This window comes from Xiphophorus maculatus, chromosome 23 (genome assembly GCF_002775205.1).
Source record: "Xiphophorus maculatus strain JP 163 A chromosome 23, X_maculatus-5.0-male, whole genome shotgun sequence".
Classification (NCBI taxonomy): Eukaryota; Metazoa; Chordata; class Actinopteri; order Cyprinodontiformes; family Poeciliidae; genus Xiphophorus; species Xiphophorus maculatus.
In genome coordinates, this window is record NC_036465.1 from 2296614 (window position 1) to 2314794 (window position 18181).

The following is an 18181-nucleotide window of genomic DNA, read 5'->3' on the forward strand; positions in this document are numbered from 1 at the left end:
CTGGAGCACATAAAAAATGTCCCTCTGTTTAAGATGTGCAGAACATTTCTAGTCGGATGTTTATATTGTTTATAACTTTAAAATGTCTCAACACTTTTTCAAGTGTGGAAAAACAATAAATTCAAAACATCAGTTTGAATTTATTGTTGATTTTCTCTAATCTAATTGCAAGGCTTAAATATATTAATATACTGCTATATAATAATGCTTACAAGAGCTGCCTTTAAATAATCTTCAATAAAATGTAGGCCATCCATTCAGAAAGTTTTCTGTTTTCAGAATAGCCAGGTATAAACCATCTGATGCAGACCGTCCTCCTCAGATGAAAGAAAGTTAGTTAACATGATCAGAGTCTGCTGGGGCTCATGTCTGCCATGAACTGGAAACTACTGGAACACCTGTGGCCACAGTGAAGCAAATTTCACACGCTCCAATATTAACACCGTTAGGCTTGACTGAAATTTGCAGCTGCCCCTCAGGCACATGCCAAATGCTCAGTGAGGAAAAACATTCATATTGAGTGTAGAAAAGTATTCATTTCTATGGCCATAGTGACAATGTTTGGATGAGTCAAGATGAGGCTTTAAGGCTCTAGAACAATGGACCAGCACGGTGATGGCACCATCATGGTTTTGGGCTGAACTGCTGCCACTGATGCTGCATTGGCCAAGGATAATGGAATAATGAAAATGGTGGATACCTCCAAATTCTGCAACTTCATGTCAAAACATGCCAGTTGATGCTTAGTCACACCTGGATGTTGTAATGGGCAATAATTCAAAAACACACCAGAACTGTTTCTGGAAGGAAAGAATGAACTCAAGTTCATTCTGAAATCAAGTGTGAAGAAAACAGATGGACTTGTTTTTTTGTGCTTAAAAACAAAACCATAATTTAGATAAATTAAACTAGAATTAAAGAATAAAGAAAGAAAAAAACCAGCAGAATTATGTCACACCCTTGTGGATAGCTAAAAGCAGCTTCTTGCTAATAAAAATATTAGTGAGTTTTTTAAAATGTAAATTAGAGCTTATTTGCATTATTTTGGACCATGAGTGGATGACAACTTTCACAATACATGTACATAAATTATTTGCAGGTGCCATATAATCTGCTCTCAAACTCTCTACTTGACTGAATCAGGATGTTAACAAATAATTTTTAACACATCTTCAGCTGAAACTGAATTTAAATTCAGTTTGTTCATTAAATTTCTAACCTCCATTATTGAATAAGTGTGTTCACACTCACACACCCACAAGCGTGCGCACACACCCCCACACACACGCACACACCTGTTCTGTTACATTTATGTGTCAAAATCTGAATAAGTTTGGTTCACCATTAAACCTAATATAACAAGAGGATTATGAGATATGATTTTATTAACTGCAGTTATCTTTGTTGCATTTTTGCTTCTGACAGGATTATGTCAGGATTATGACATCTTTGCCTAAAACGTGTTTTCAAAACTGGAATACATTAAAGTTCTGGTATTTTGCGCAAATAATTTATTTTTAAAATGCACTTCAATCTATAAAAAAGAGAATAACATTTTGAAATTAGAATGAAAGCAAAATAAAAATGTCTGAGCTGAATTGTAGTTATTTTAGGTTTCAAAGTCAAAGCCTGGAAAATAATTCTGTTTTCAGAAATCTTTACATTATTTCTCTGGTAATTAACCAACATCAGATCCTAAAATATTCACATTTTCACTTTTATTAGTAAGATCTTGGAAGATAAATAAGTAATTATGTTCATATTAATGGGAAATCACAACAAAGTAAGAATTATTGTTGTTATTTTTTTAAGTGTAGAACTTAGAGATGATGCAGAGTCCATCATGTTGCAACAGCATGTTTCTATCACAACCAATCCAAAAAGTAGCTTTAATGCCACCTATTATGGGAACAGGTCTGTTCCGGGTTCTGATCCAGATCTACTGCTGCACGTCCACAATTATTATCAATTAGAGAAAAAATTGAGTAGATCCAAGGGGACCCTGGAAAAACCATTTAACACTGATGTTTATAGACATCTAATTTAGTTTTCATGCTCATACTGTGCAGTGCTGCAGGAAAATGAAAGCAAAGTGCACACAAGTGACCACAAGCTGGTATCAAATGGCCCGAGCTGTGCTGCTGTGCTCTGCCAACTAGAGGTCACAATAAATGACAGCAAATCCGTCCTGCTAAAATTTTCCAAAGAAATGCAGCTAAAGTGTGCTAAAGGCGTAAATAACCGTTATTAAATGAGCAGTAAATCACAACTATATTTACTCTTTTTTATCTCTGTAACCACAAACTATCACTGTAGCCTTGAAAAAAAAAAACCTTGTATCTTTTATTTATAAATTTTGGTTTTGTTTCGTCAGTCTGTATAACCATCTGAATAATCAGTGTCCCAAAAGGTTGAAAAGATTTTTAGATTCTTTATCTGATGAAACACTTAAAATCTATCTGTTGTGTAAATATCTGAAAGAATAAATTTGAAGGAACGGAATGTCTTAAACATTTTTGTAAATGGTCCACAGCTTTGAAAAGCACCACAAGTGGTGGGCATGTAGAAGCAGGTCAGAGACAGTTTTCCTGCTGCTGCTGCTTGTTTCTGCTGACTTACAGCAGATTGGAAGCAGGAAAGGCTGAATCTGTACGGGAGGCAATTATTGCTGCTATAGTGCAAAAATTCAAACATCAGTCGCTGTCATTCCCAACATTGATGTCCTTGTATTGGCACCATTAGGAAGCACATATCAATATTTATGCATAAGTTGCATAAGATACAAAAGGAAGTTTATTTTTTTGAAGACGGATTGTGTTCAAATATTTTAAGCATCACATCTGCAGGTTTGTTTGAAACTCTTAGAACTCTGTAGCAAAGGTACATAATAATATAAATAATGCATTTGTTTATTGTTACTAATCATATATTTGTCATTTGTGTTAGAAACTACATAATGTTAACAGCTGTACTGTTAACATTATACAGCAATGTGTCATTTCCAGCACTTTGCAAAAGTATCTACACCCCATTATTTCAAGCCACAAACAAAAACTATTGGGCATTTTTTATGGTTTAAATCATCACAAAATGAATCATATTTGTAAACTAGAAGAAAAATAATACATCTTTTACATTTTTTTCCAAAATGGAAAAGAGGTAGAATCAACAGAAAAAGTAAACTGACAGGAGACGTAGCCAAGAGGCCCATTGTACTCTGGAGGCACAAGGAAGCTGGTTGGATCTGATGGAAATGTAGCTGCAGCTAAAAACAAATACACTGCAATCCTAAAGAAAATATCAGTAGGTGGCTGAAAATGACCCGAGACTGGGGCAGAGGATCACTTTCCAGCAAGACAGCAACCCGTTCGCACACAGCAAGAGACACACTTGAATGATTTATGATTACAGAATATTTGTATGCTATAATGGCCCAGTCAAAGTCAAAGTCCAGACTGAAGTCCAACTAAGAATCTGTGACAAAGCTTAAAAATTAATGTTTGCAGCTCAAGCTCAGTCATACTGGAGGAAAAGTGTCTGCAGAAAAGTGTGTGAAGCTGCTAGTTAGACACCTCAAAAAGCCTGCAGCTGTAGCTACAGTAAAAATCTGCTTAACAAAGTATTGGCTACAGAGACTATAACACATATGCATGTCGCACTTCACAGTTATCCATTACTTATTATAGTTTGAAGTTGCAAAGTGAAAAAAAAGACTTATTTTGCAGGGCATTATTTATTTGAAGGTGGAGTTTTTAAGCTACAAAGCGAATGTCTTTTTATTTTAAAAAAAATAGAGTAAGGCCCATTTTGACAGAACATTTTATCTTAACATTGAACTTGGTAAGAATGATAAATTGTTAAAAGTTTCCCTGTTATGCTCTGTAATTGCACGTTCTAGCTGTGCCTTTGCAATGCACCAGCCCAAAATCAGGCTTTCAAAAAGCTGGAAGAGGTTCAGCTCAGGTCAGAGTAGTAAATATTTAAAGTGTGTTTGGGTCTGATTCAGGTTTTTAACTGCTGAAAATATCCACACAGTTGTTTTTCAAGCATGCTTGAGTGTGGAGGGTGAACACCTTCTGCACCTTCCACCAGTGTTCGAACTGTCTGCACATTTAAAAACCAGAGGAATTCAATGTGAAACAGCTTAAAAGTATCTAGCAAAACAGTAACAAATCGATTCTGTTAGTGAGGTTGGAAGTAAGGAGACAAGTTTTTGCGAAGTACGAGCACAGTGACAACTAAAGCCTGAACTACTCTCAGTTTTAATCATCTCTTTTGTTCTGCAACTACCAGCTTGTCAGCTAATGATGTTTTCAAGAAAGTACAGAGATAAAAAAAAAAACTGGCTTGGTAAAAAATGCACTTCAGCATTTATTAATTTTCAAATAAGAAGAGTTTTAACTAATTCTAGGCTAGAGCTAACAGATGTCGTACAGCGACAGGAAACACAACTTTGTCTTTCTGGGTTTTTAAGTGGCAGGTTTTATCCCACACAATTTTGGACAATTTGGAGACTACAGAGCAGCTGATACCCACATATACACTACAGTAGTCTTTCTTAGATCTGAAATACTTTGTTGAAGTCAGAAAAGAGGAGTGAGCCGGATGAAAAGGATCTTCCCAACAGAATTAATATATTCATGAAGTTTAAATGTGGTGTCAGAATTATTTTCCAATGATTTTTAAAAGTTGCCAAAAAGAATAAAACACCAACACGGACGCCAAGGTGTAAAAATGTAAAATTGTGCCTGATTTATAATTTAATAACAATCAGCCCAATAGTTGATATGTTGATAGAAAATAATTGTTTTAGCAAACATAAATTTTAAGATTTTATATGCTTAGAATAACTTTAAGCAGTTGGACTGAGAAGACATCCTTGAGGGACGCCACATGAAAGGGGGATTGAGGATGATGAAAAACAACTCAGCTTGTACAATATAAATAATTCAAGAGGAATTCCTTTAATGAAAGCACAATGCTTCAGTTGAAAGAATAAGATGCCATAATCCAAAGTGCTCATAAAAATCTAAAAAGAGTGCTATGAATCTTTTATTAATGATCACAATCATTAAAACCTTTCAGAAGTATTAATATACAGAGCTTTTGAAGCAGGATGGAACATGTTAGTGGCACCATGTTAGTTTTTCCTGCTTCTTGTTTAAAATGAGCCAAAAGAGTTTCAGTCATAAGACGGGTTTCGAAGATAAAAGAACAATGTCAAGACATCATCTAAGACCCATTTTATAGGGACATGAGGTCGTAAAGTCCACTGGGACCAATAAAGGGAGCTCCGACAATTTCTAATCACTTCAGCTAGCACAAAAAAAGAAAAATGCTTCAAGTGATGGGAAATGTCAGAGAAAATGAGGGAAGAAGGGGGTCATAGATAGGGGAGGCTTTGAGAGCTGACACGAACAATCTTTGGCACAAAATCCTTCATAGTTTTCATTTACGTCTCCATCCAGGTGTGTCTGACAAGTCAACGTTTGCTTTCACTTGACACCACTGGGAGTTTAGAATGACATAAAAGAAGCAACCCTGCAATATAAACAATTTAGCACATTTAAAAAGCAAAGTCACAACTGCTTCTGTATCCAAATATGGCATGAGAAAAAAAATATTTGAAACAGTAGGATTAATTGTACAGGAGATGTCAGTGTCTTTTTTTCTCACCATCAGCAGCCAGAGCTGTTACTACGCTTGACTGGGTGGGCCCTGCCTTCCCAACTCCCCCGTTTTCAAAAGCTGGCTGGTTTTCCAACTCCTGAAGCTGCCAGTTGAGACCAAAAAGGTGCATTGCTGCGAAAAACACAGACATAAAAGATAAACAAATCACTGTGTGGGCTTGCAGGAAACAATAAGCAAAACGCAAATAGTTTCAAACCACCAATCAAGCCACTTATGGACAAAAGACCTGTGGGAGCGCGCAGTGCAGGCGGAAAAAAGCAGCTGTTTAACGCCAAACATTCGCCTCTACATTCTGTTGTCTGTGGCCAGTCAGCCAATGGGTGGCTTTTGTGTAAACCTTACAGCGACACCGGCCAGACAAAGTCATTTCAATCGATATTGTGGCATGTTTCCTCCGGGAGTGCTGTTCATTAAGGTTCCAAAGTGTCAGCTACTGCATCAAAGAGAGCAGCAGCTCGAGTTTCTATTTTGACACAAAGCTTCCACTTCAGACAAACACAAGATCCATTGGAAAAGTCTTAAACTCCCTGAGTCTAATATGTAAGAGTTGCTGCTAGTTGTGTGTGAAAGACTGAGACAGGCTGGGGGGCTTGGGTGGTGGGGAGGGACATGAAGTGAAAGACTTTTAAGAAAGTGGAAAGCAGAGTATTGAGAGAGATACTCACAGCAGGAGATGGAAGTGAGAAGGTTAGACTCTGCAACACTTCTCTCGTTGTCTTACATAACTAAAACGTGTCTGGCTTTCATTCAGACAACCTGCTTTATTGTCACAGAATTGGATGCAATCAAACTGTGCTCTTGTTGTTTTGGGAAAGTGAGGCGTTTCTGCGAGCGCAGCGAGAGGGCTTATCTCCTTCAAAGTCACCAGCCAAGGGAACATGCTGAGGAAGCATCTTGATTTCCGACCATTTGATCTGCGGGAGGAACTTTTCTCCAACACCCGTCGCACGCTGGGAAGATGGATATCGACTGCAGCAAATAACATGAGAGGTGGATGCAGGGCCAGAGAGAATATCAAATGTGAAGGAGACCAAAAGAGAGATGGAAAACTGGTACGAACAGCTTGTCAATAGATACTTTGTCAAGAAACGGGGTGCGGGTGTGCTTTGTAAAAAGCCTCCTGATGGAAATACATGGCATCAGTGGAATGGGGAGGCATAGAAGATGTGTCCTTGGCAGATCAAGTGAACAGGTGTGGCGTAGCCTTGAATTTCAGTCATATTTAACATCAGAGTGATGATATTTAGCCATCTAGCATATTCAGTCCAAACCATTCTCGGCCCCACAGTCTATTTCAGTAGCCAATAAAGTGAACCAGACAAAGGAAACGATTTCTGATTGTTTCATCAATACTTTTAACAAGAACAATGCTTCTGAAACAGGAGTGCCTAATATGAAAGAGATTTGAACACATCGACTAAAGTGGGAGAAGGCAGTGCGTTCACATCTCAATGTTTTTCTGACTTTAAGTGTTTCATCTTTATCTCAGTCAGTGAACTGAAACTTGCAAAATAATGCAGGAAACCTTCGGTACATGCACTGAAAACTTGGGAAGAACTGCGGTCAGCCTTGTGAACAAATGAGGTGACATGCAGCATTGATAAATTTTGGTAATTCCTAAATTCAAAGGCCTTTGATAAATTTCAGTTAGACACAGTTTATTGTTTTAATCAGGTGACTGGAACTGGAATATTCCCAATTGACTGCAGGTTCTAGTTGTCATGAATGGAAAAACAACAAACGGAAGATTTTCTGCCATGACTTTTTTCTTGCTCTTCTCATCCTACATGTTTGTATCGACACAAAATCAACAGTGGAGTTTTTAATTCCGATTAATAAAGGTTTGTCAGCTGGTATTTAGAAGATTTCTTGTGACTTTCCTTCAATTAAATTGTTCCACAAATTCCCAATTTATTGACTTGTCCTTTTTGACAGAGTCGGGTTAAATACAACCAAGACAAACAGCACTTGTGGAAGAAATGGCTCGTCATCTTTTGTTAGAGATAAATCCTACAATTGCTAAAATCTGATGTCACTATTTTTGTTTACATTTTGTGAAGAAGGAAGGTGAACCTTTTCAGAGGTTTTTCTGTCGTTCCCTTCAGTGGTTCTTGGTGCAGCGCCCCCACGGGCGAGGAGGGGAACAGGTTTTTCAGAGGGTTTGGTTCGTTTGACAGTGCAGTGTGAAACTGAAACCAGAGGAAAATGAAACAATGTTGCAATTGTGTTCGTTAATCGATCTATGTCTACTGGACTATCTGGTGTAAAAACATCCTTAGCTTAAAGGGGGTTAGTGTCAAATGAATGCTACATGTTTTAAATTTTATTTGTAAAAATGTTGAAATCTATGGGTCATGTTTCATCATTCTGTGTTAGTCTGTCATGTAGGAAGGAAGGAAGTTGGCTGCAGTGGATTTTATTTGGGAGTATCAGATTAAAAGGGCTGAGGAGTTAACACCACATAACTATTTATTTGTATAAAAACTCACTCACTTTGTGATTATGCACTAATTTCTGTTAGTCTATCAAACAAAATCCCAGTAATATACACTGATGTGCGAGATTGTAGCCCAACAAAATGTGAAAATACTTTGGAGCAGAGAACATAAACAGACAGGGATTACACGCAAAATATTACAGTTGTGAAGAATATGAGAAACTATGAATGATAACACTCCCCAACATTTCATGTCTTCATTTCAATAAACACTCATAAATAAATATAAATGTTGGAATTGTCGTCTTGGTTCAAAGTTATTCTGAAGAATTATTTCACAAACATCAAAAATTGTAATTTAAATTAAATAAACTAACACAGGCAAAATGTGAAATCCCACTGAAAGAAGTAAAATGTAGTTGAAACCGAATGTCTTCAAGCCTGAAAATAATTCTTTCCTATATTTTGCCGTCTTACTGAGATCTTCTAAATTATTCCTCTCCTGGAAATCATAGTTGCATTTAATCCATCAGCTCTCAAAAACCTGCACAGATGGGACCTGCAGCTCCAGATAAATGCCACCCGCTGGACAGAGCATCCAGTTCTTGGATCAACATGTTCATGGCTCTCACTGAGGTAGAACAGCCTCTTAATCAGATCTGAAAGCCTCAGCTGTGGAGATGAAGCATGAGTGTAAGGCAGAACTTCAGTCTAAAAAGAAAAGAATGCACCAAACCCTGACCAAAAAAAAAAGACTGACAGCGCCAAATAAAAGTAGGTTAGTACATTACTTGAAGAAGAAAAAGTAGCAGGTTCCTTTCTTTGAAAATGCCTTAACGTGAAACAAGAAATGCATTTAAGAGGCAAAGACAAAATCAGCTTTATCAAGGGAAATGCTGCAGGACAATCACTGCACTCACACAAGGAGCTACAGCCTTACAGGAGAAACATTTCCACTAATCATTTTCACATTTAATGCTCTGCTTTAACCTTTAAGTTGACTAAAAACTTCTTTCTTTCGGCTATAACATCTGTACCAAACTGCTGTCCCTGAGGTGGTGAGGCGGCCATGTTTAAAATGAACACGACAACATTTAACCTAAAGAACTGTAAGAATGAACACATGAGGCTGGATACAAGTTTCTCTGTCTGAAAGGACATTTCCTGCGCTGTGTATTTACGCTGGACCCCAAATCAATTTAACGTAATAAGGAAAGAGGTTCTGTTCTCTGCACATCTGTCTCATTGTGTCAAAAACCCTCCATGAAAAAGGAAATTGTGTATCAGAGGCGACAGAACTGCAGAAAGCTGCTCTCAATGCTCTCCGGCTTGGATCTCCACTTACCTCATCAACAAATTGCTTTGAGGTGAATAGCCCTCAATTTATAAATTTACATAAGTTATTTCTACACAGCGTAGACCAGCTCAATTAATATTTATAGGCCAGGAGCGATTCTCTTCCAGAGCAAGAAGGCTGAAAAAGCAGGCTTCTAATCGCTGATGTCAAAATGTGCCCTGGTGGAACATCAATGTCAGCGATGACGGAGAGCTCGAATTTATAAGTTCACTCCACGCTTGTTTGAGCTCTGACATCCACCACGCCTTTCCTGTGCTGAGGCAACAAATACTGTTTTCACCATAAAAACTAACTCATACTTTGTGATAAAATCTGATTTTCAGATCAAAGGTCAAAGGTCCAGAACAACAAATCCAATTTGTTAATCCTGTTTACAATGTACAAGTGGTACTTTATGCCTACAACTGTTTATTAGTGACCCTAAGCTGCTCTAATTAATAAATATGAAGCATAATGAGTGCTCAATGTTTTTCCAAATTAATTACTTTTCATGCCTCAACAAATAAAATGGTTTTCTTTACTCAGAGCAATAAAGAAAGTAAACACAGTATCTCAACGTGAGTACACCCTCACATTTCTGTAAATATTTTATTTTGGAAAGAAAATAAATGTTTCAACACAGTAAATGTCTGACACTTTGGTGGAAAGTTGTGCAGCTTGAAAAACTCCATAATAATGGCTCTTAAAACCTTTTGCTTAAATTAATTAACAGCCATCTAATTACAGATGTTAACAAATGTAAACTTTAGCAGTTAACACAAATTGAATTTTCATAACAGAATTACAGTATCTTAAAATTATTATTTTTAGATAAATGTTTCTTATCATGTTGGAAACTATTGCTTTTGTTATGTTTTCTATAAAAACATAACAAAATACATTTAAAGAAATGTAGTTTTATGTTTGTCCTTATTTTGAAAAGGAACTAAACTTGTTAACTTCCAATACTATATATCTTTTTTCCAAAGGTCATGAAACATGTGTGCCTCTAAATGAGCCTTTCTACTGAGTTGAGGGTGAAAATGACTCTGTGAACTGTCAAGGTTGCAGACCCCAGCCCAGTTAGTGAGCAAATTTCACTCCAAAGAATCAATGAATTTAGGTTAGGTATGCAAGAAATTCATCAAAGGTAGAAATTTGAATTTTTCATGGAAAAACGCAAGTTAAACTGACTGATAATAAGACATCACTGATCCTTTTTTTTGCACAATTTTTGAATTTCCCTTTTTTGAATTGACTTAATTCTGGAGCTGCAGAGTTTTATGCAGAAAGAAGGTCCTGGGTTTGAATCCCAGCCTGGGGTCTTTCTGCATGTCTTTCTCCCCATACAGGTTCAGATTCTCTCTGGTTACTCCAGCTTCCTCCCACAGTCTAAAAACACGACTGTTGGGTTTACTGATGTCTTTAAAACTGACTTTAGGTGTTCCTTCCTTTGAGTCTCTGTCGTCCTGTGATGGACTGGATACCCGTCCAAGCTGGACCTTAGTTACTGAAGACTTTTGTAGCCAAGTATTTGTAAAATTATATACATTATTTTAATATAGACCTATGTTATTCAGTTCAAGCCCCTGCAGAGTGTGTCACAGAAACAAACTGGGTCTGTGTGTCCTGGCTCCAGATCAGAGTCATATTCAGATTCTCTGGTACAGAGTAATAACCTCTAATACATGTAACTTTCATGCATTTATAAGAGAGCAAAGAGGCATATCTGCAGTCAGAGTGACAACAACAACTTGGAGCTCAACAGCTCTGGTTATGGAGCTAAATATTATTTCTACTAGAAGCTAGCTGCTACAAATGCCTTCAGGGGATTCTTAGAAACAAGCAGAGCAGCTCATGGCTGAGAGGCTGCTGCTCTCAGGACAGTTTCTCCATCATTCCCAGTTGGAAAAAAATCCCTTCTACAAACCTAACCAGGGGTTTAATTTTGGATTCTGTGGTAAATGAAGCAAAGATTAGATTCTCTTTGCTTCTGTTCAAGAATAAATTAAAGCTGTAATGTTTTTATCTCACAGGAGGAGGTTCCTGCACCATCCTGTTTAAGGAAGTTTTATCCATGTAAACACAGCGCTACAAGCCATAATTTCTGTTATATTACTTGAAAATGAGCATCTTTAACATTTGTAAAGATGCACTCAAATGAGTGAGGTAGAGGAAGAGGTCATCTTTCTCTTGTTTTCACACAATCTGTCCGCGTTGTTTCTGCACTCAGAGCAGCGGAGCTGAAGTCGGTTCTGATTGGCCCGTCTTTTATCAGAACAATTGTTGAAATTCTTCCAGTTCAGCCAGGTTGCAGTAATGGGAAAAACTCACCTCAGCAGGTTTGCCTCATTTGAATTGCAGGAGCTGTTGCGCTCGATTAGCCAGTCTCCAGATTTTTAATGCAGCTCTTCTTATGAAGATTTTGTTTTTTTACATAAATAAAAACACAAAGCAAATAAGTTGGTGTGTTGCCATTAACTTCAAACATGGGCCATTTTGGCAAATAACAAATGCAGCTGTGTATTTATTTGTCTTAGAGCTTATCTTTTTAATAATGAGGCTGAGTGAGCCAACGGTGGAGGAGTATTAAAATATGAGTGCACATTGTCACTATTTCAGTCATGGCGCCAGGTGGTGAATGCAAGATATGAGAAGTTGTGCAACATTCTCAGACACCTTGAGGCAAGAGAAACAAGGGTGAATCTGTTAAAAACACTCAAACATAAACATGAAATTCCCAAAACTAAATGAGCCCAGTTCAGGAACACTTAAGTCCAAAACTGTTTCTAAATTATGGGAGAGAGAAAAGTGAGGTTTTGACTCCATGATTATAACTTAAATCTTCATAAATAAAGTTAAAGTCTATATTCCATGTTAGCTGTATTATACTTTTACAGTAATACTGTTTAAAAGAATTGAAGGTTTACAGACATAATAATGATCATATTAACTATACACCAGGTTTCTACCACATTTAATCTAATGGGAAATTAATCTCCCTCTAGAAACACTACAATCAGTAGGAAGATAAATACATCATTGTATTTATTTAGTTTAATATTCACCTTAAGTTCTTAACACATTCTAAAAAATGGCTCCAGTGAGTCAGAGTGGTGACCTGCCCAGGATTGCCCTGCTGATATTAGCATCTGATATGTTGCTCTTGATTCTGCAGTAAGTACATTGCACCTTCTAAAATCAGATGCTAAGTGTGCTTTGTTCTGTTTTCAACCTTAAATAGTTGTGAATTCATTTCAAAAATTGCATTTCATGAATAGTTGAATAGTTTTTTCTCAGAAGCAGAATCATAACTTTAGAAATTTGTGGACACAATGTAACTAAATGGTTACATTGTGTGTAACTATTAATTCATGTGGGCTTAGTAGTATGATTTTAATTTTTCTGTCAGTTCATACTGTTAGTTTCCTCTGTCTCCACCTTTGATATAAAGTACGGTAACTAGGAGCTCTGCAACCTAAAATCTTTTCAAAGAAAGAAAATCTTTGATTCTGACACAGTGGATCCACTCAGGCTCAACATTTAGAGTCTTATCTTTTATCTTTATTTTAAAAAAATAATCCACTTATCAAATGGTCATTAGACAAAAATTTGAATGTAAATCTTTTTTTTTTTTCCATTAGAAATACATTTTTAAGATGTTTCTTGCAGGCTGGCTCAAAATATTTGCAGATGGCAGGTGACTAGAATCACTATGTGAATTATGACCTTTATAGTGATGGGCTAGTTTTGATTCTGTATTCCATATAAAATGCAAATAATCCGACAACAAGACTGGATCAGCACTGGTTCTTATGGATATTGGCTGAAATTACTGATCTAGATGGAAAGCTGCTGTGTTTTTGGAAATCAGATATTTGTAGATTTTCACCTATTGCAGAAGCTGCATGCCAGTGATCAGTCTGCTGCTCAGAATCACCTTCTTCAGAGATATTTTAGTGTTAAAGAGGAGAAAACACAACATCTGCTGTAATTTCCATGAATTTACAAACATCTAGAGGGGTGGAAGCTGTCTCAGGTTTTTACTGCAATTAATAATTAAATAACTGAGGAGAAAACTCTGCAGCTCTAAGGAGGAGCATCAGCAGCAACATGAAAGCTAACCTGAATCCAACATGTTGCTTCGTTTTATTTTTGATCTTTTAACCTCAGTATGCCATGGAGCATGAAGAGTTTGGGAATATTGGGATCCATGCCTTTGACGCAAGGCATGAATATCTACATTACAGAAACGCCACCAGTACTAATAAAATCATCTAAAACAAGATTAAATGTATTTTATTTACTTAATTAATGACTGTAAAAGAAGAGCTTATTAAGGAAGGGTTTTGTCACAGAATCCAGAAACTTTTCAAACCATTTTAGAAAAATTTACAGAAGAATAAATCTAAAGAGTTGAAGCGTTTTTAAAACAACAGTTAACGTTATTGCTCTGAGGATAATTATGCTACTATAAAACTTGTTAATAATAATAAAAATGAATGGATGGGTAGTAATATTACTGAGTGTCTGTGTTGATTTTTCATATGAAACATTATTAAATGTTTACAGTTATTTAAATCATATATGTGAACTTAATTCCAGCATCTTTATTTATTGTAAGACTTGACATTAATAAAATACATTTATTGTTCTGATCTCACAATATGAAGAAAAAGATTCAGGTATCTAAATTAATAAGTATAATTAACACCCTGCAAACAAACTCCAATAGCTCTGCAAAGATTTATGAGATTAAGAATAAAAATGTTGTGAATGAATAAATATAGCAGAGCAGTTTGAAACAATAGCTGAAGAAGTTAGACTTTCCCTCAGTAAGCTGAGCACATTAGCCATTGCATCACAGTGTGAACCGCACAAAGTAACAAACCAGTTAAGTCAATGAAGGGATTATGAATATCGATACTGATGTAGCACATTTATGACCTCTCCTCCAAGGGAGCACTTCCCCTCTCTGTTCAGCAATAAAACACTGGTTATATAGGATCTCTCCAACATCGCTATATTTCTCTTTATACAACGGTGTCACATTTCCTCTGCCTCCAAGCTGGGTGAATACTTATATATCCGCTCAGGCAGAAAGCCACAGTGGAAGGATTAAGGGCTTGGATGACAAGGGAGAGCATGAGGGAAGATGAATCTGTAACAGGTTTATTGCTGTGGTCAAGATTCCAAAGGTTACCAAGGAGTCAGCTTTGACATATGCTATAAAAACAGCAAAAAAAGAAAAACGCTTTCTTGTAAGAAATAATGCCCCAAGGAGGGAGAGTGGAGGGAGAGTATCTTATCCTCCTGACCGAGATAAAAGCGTTTCCTGTTTCACCACATAGGACAGTTTTAGTTCTTGTAGAACAAAGGCTTTGTGGACCAGTCTCTTCTTTACATTCCATGTTCTGAAAACTGGTTCTCTTTTTGTACAAATTTGGTTCAAAAACTTCACTAAAACAATCCTGTTTGAACTTCAGAGATGGTGTTTTAATGTAAACTCAGGTGGACATAAACAGGGCATTGTTCTGCGAAGCGTTTGATCACAAACACTGGGATGATGCACAGCTTCCTGTCAAATAGAAAAGCAACAACAATTTTTTTTTATTATTGGAGGATGTACTGATGCATTGTCTGCATATCTGACTGAAGGCTTGGTCAGATAAACTCCTCTGAATCCTATCTCGACATCTGCAATTGCTGCAGAACAGCAAGGAGGAGGAATGCCATCTCCATTCACTCCCAGCGGCATGTCAATCATTTGTTCCATTTGACCGGAAGACAATTGTTCAATGCCAGAGCAGATAATATTCCCCCACCTAAATCTGAAATTCAGTGCCTCTGGCACAAAAGATATACTGGTTGCATAAACTCATGTGACAGGTAGAACTGCATCTCGTCACCAGGTCCTCAAAAACACTCAGCTGCAGCTGAATGTGTGTGGCTTTTTGTTGATTCTTCCAAATAAACTGATTTGAAACAGTCGACTGGGTTCTGATGGTGAAAGATTGCAGTTAGTAGGAGTCTGTTTATGAATTGATACGGAAACTGTACCAACAATGCCCTGCAAGGCAATTTATACCTCGTTTTGTTATGTTGCAACCACAAACTTCAATCCATCATCTGTAAATAGAATCAGCTCAACGGCGAACTAAAGAGGGGCGTTACAACAGAGTACCAGGGCCATTGTAGATCATTTCTGCCAAAAAGCTCAGAAATTGTAAGCCTGAAATTCTCAAAGTCATAAATTTTCTAAAAAATATATGTTATACTATAATAGTAGGCACAAATGTGCTATATCTAAACTAGCATTTTCAGACATCGGACATCAGATTTTAAGAAACACCCTTTGAAAATGATCCAGCTGTGCATCTCATAAATGTACAAATTGTTGAGGATTTCTGTCTGTTTTTACTTGCAAATGTCTGATTTTATTATTCTTATACATCTGACTATTTAATGTCAGGAAATGTCTTATTTTTGTCTTTATTTTTTATAATGAAAATGTATTTATTTATTTGTTTCCCCAACACATTTAACTCTGCATTCAAAACCCTGAAAACACAAAAGCTGTTCTAAATTAAATCTTACTCATTGTCGAATAGGATACTTCAGCACACCAGTTACATTAAGTGGCTGCAATCATTCTGCTTAAAGTACACAGTGATTATATTCAGTCATATTTTCTAATATTTTGATATCAATCAATGCTCTCCTTGAGCCAACAGTGGAAAAAAACATTCAATTTGTAAATATAACAATCCCAACCAATGACTGTCACAGCTCTCATTAAATATTTTTTTCCGACTATAATTATGAAAAAATACAATGACTACTGATTCTCACTGCTAACCCACCATGACACTGTTATAATTAATCATAGAAGATCATGGTAACTGTGGAGGAAATGCAGAACTTCACAGCTCAGGTGGAATAGTCTCTCCACAGGGTAACTATTAGCCGTTCTTTCTACAAATTTGGTCTTAATGGAAGACAGGGAAGAAGAAAATATCCCTGAAAGAAAGCCAAAGGAAGTCCCATTTGTAAGCTGTATCAGGGAGACATACCATGAGGAAAAAGTTGGGTAGAGGGTTGAAGGGGTTAATGCATGTATTCCACACTTTTCAGAAATTACAAGTATGAAGAATGTGTAAGGGGTGTGTATACTTTTGTATAAAGTGCTAAATCTGATAGAAGGGCTCTTCGGATGTGCGTCCATGACTGAGACTAAAGCAAAACTCTGCTTCACACTCATTTAAAGTTTTGGGAGGAAGCAGGTCAACCTTCGGATTTTTTTCCTTTTAAAGCTGTTTTAATAGCTGTCAGATTCTTGGAAGCAAATACATTTCCTGAAACTTTCCCATGCGTGCAGTGCAACCAAATGTAAACTTTTGCCAAACGTTACAGCTGCTGCAATCTCCTCTGAGCCTTCCTTACCTATGCAGTAGCAGAGAATGATGGAGAGAACTACAGCCACGGCCACGGCGATCAGGGCAGTGCATTTCCAGGAACAGTGTTTAGGTGACTTCTTGAACTTGAAAGCCCCCCTGGACAGAGTGTTTCTGGGCAAAGGGCGTGCAGGCGTGGAGTAAACGGTTCCTGTTGCCATGGTGTAACCGGGAGCTGTGGCGCCAAAGAACGGTGTGGTTCCCGTCCCCGTTTTAAATAGAAAGTGCCTGAAACAAAAATGAAAATGAAGATTATAATCTTATGAATTTAAAAGCTGGTTGCTCTCTAGCATTAACTCAAATCCTAATAGCTTAAATGAGTTACGAATCAGTTTAAGCTGCTAAAATCTTAATAAAAGTGATTAACTCGAACATATTTAACACCACTCAAAGACTCCAACATGAGCAGCTCTGCAGGAGGATCTCAGCTTTAATCTAATATCCAATCTTATCCTGACACTGAGAAAGGTGGACCAAAAGTACCTCATAAAAACAATAATCTCACTTTTGCCCTTTTACAACCAGGCCTTTGCTAATAGCCCATTATACCTGGGGTAATTAACAGGGTTTAATCAAATACACCACAGAGTGATCGTCTTATTAACTTTTAAACCCCACGTGAAAAGCTCTTAAGTAAATGAATTAAGTCTTGTTGCCACACTTGCCACTACTTAGAGATTAATACCCAAATGCCTTCCGGCTTATGGGGACAGCCAGGGAAATTGAACAAATTGACCACGGTTTGCAGACATTATACCAGTCTGCAGCTGTATTATTATACTACTTTTTCCTTTTTATTTAACCAAATTTTAAACCAATGTTTGATTTCACACTTGTTTTTTGTATTGTTTTTATATCTGAAATAATTAGAAGCTCCAAACAAAAGGTTTAAATGAACACCACACTGTTCTTTTGCAGGTAATCAAATTGCTTATGTGAGTTTAAAAGAGAGGAACATTGAAACAAAATTTATCATTAATGCAAAATGCAACACTCTAAAAGTAAAAGCTAGCAAACAAAAGAACTGGCATTCCTTTTTTAGTATAAAAACCCCTAAAACATAATCATGAATGGATTGTTTAAGGTTATTTTATTATTCAGGAGAGGCCGCTCTGCATGAACACTTCACATGCTCTCTTGCACACATTCCACCTAAGGCTGCCTCTCTGGCTACATCACGGTTTTGCCTGTTCAACTGGAACACTTTGGGCTGGAGCTCAACATTGCCCTTCAAAATGTAGAGAGGTCACAAGTTTCAGAATC

At 37.0% G+C, this 18181-nt stretch overlaps 1 protein-coding gene across 7 annotated transcripts in view; it reads right to left on the reverse strand.

The window, feature by feature from the left end:
- Window positions 1-18181, reverse strand: part of LOC102218607 (teneurin-3) — a 188605-nt gene that overhangs the window by 82059 nt on the left and 88365 nt on the right. For 6 of the 7 annotated variants that reach the window (XM_023328547.1, XM_023328551.1, XM_023328550.1 and 3 more), the window contains 2 exons: window positions 16908-17146; window positions 5677-5802 (listed from right to left, as the gene is read on the reverse strand). In XM_023328547.1, the coding sequence (XP_023184315.1) occupies window positions 5677-5802; window positions 16908-17146 (365 nt within the window). The remainder of the gene's footprint in view (window positions 1-5676; window positions 5803-16907; window positions 17147-18181) is intronic. The other variant, XM_023328552.1, reaches the window with a different exon arrangement.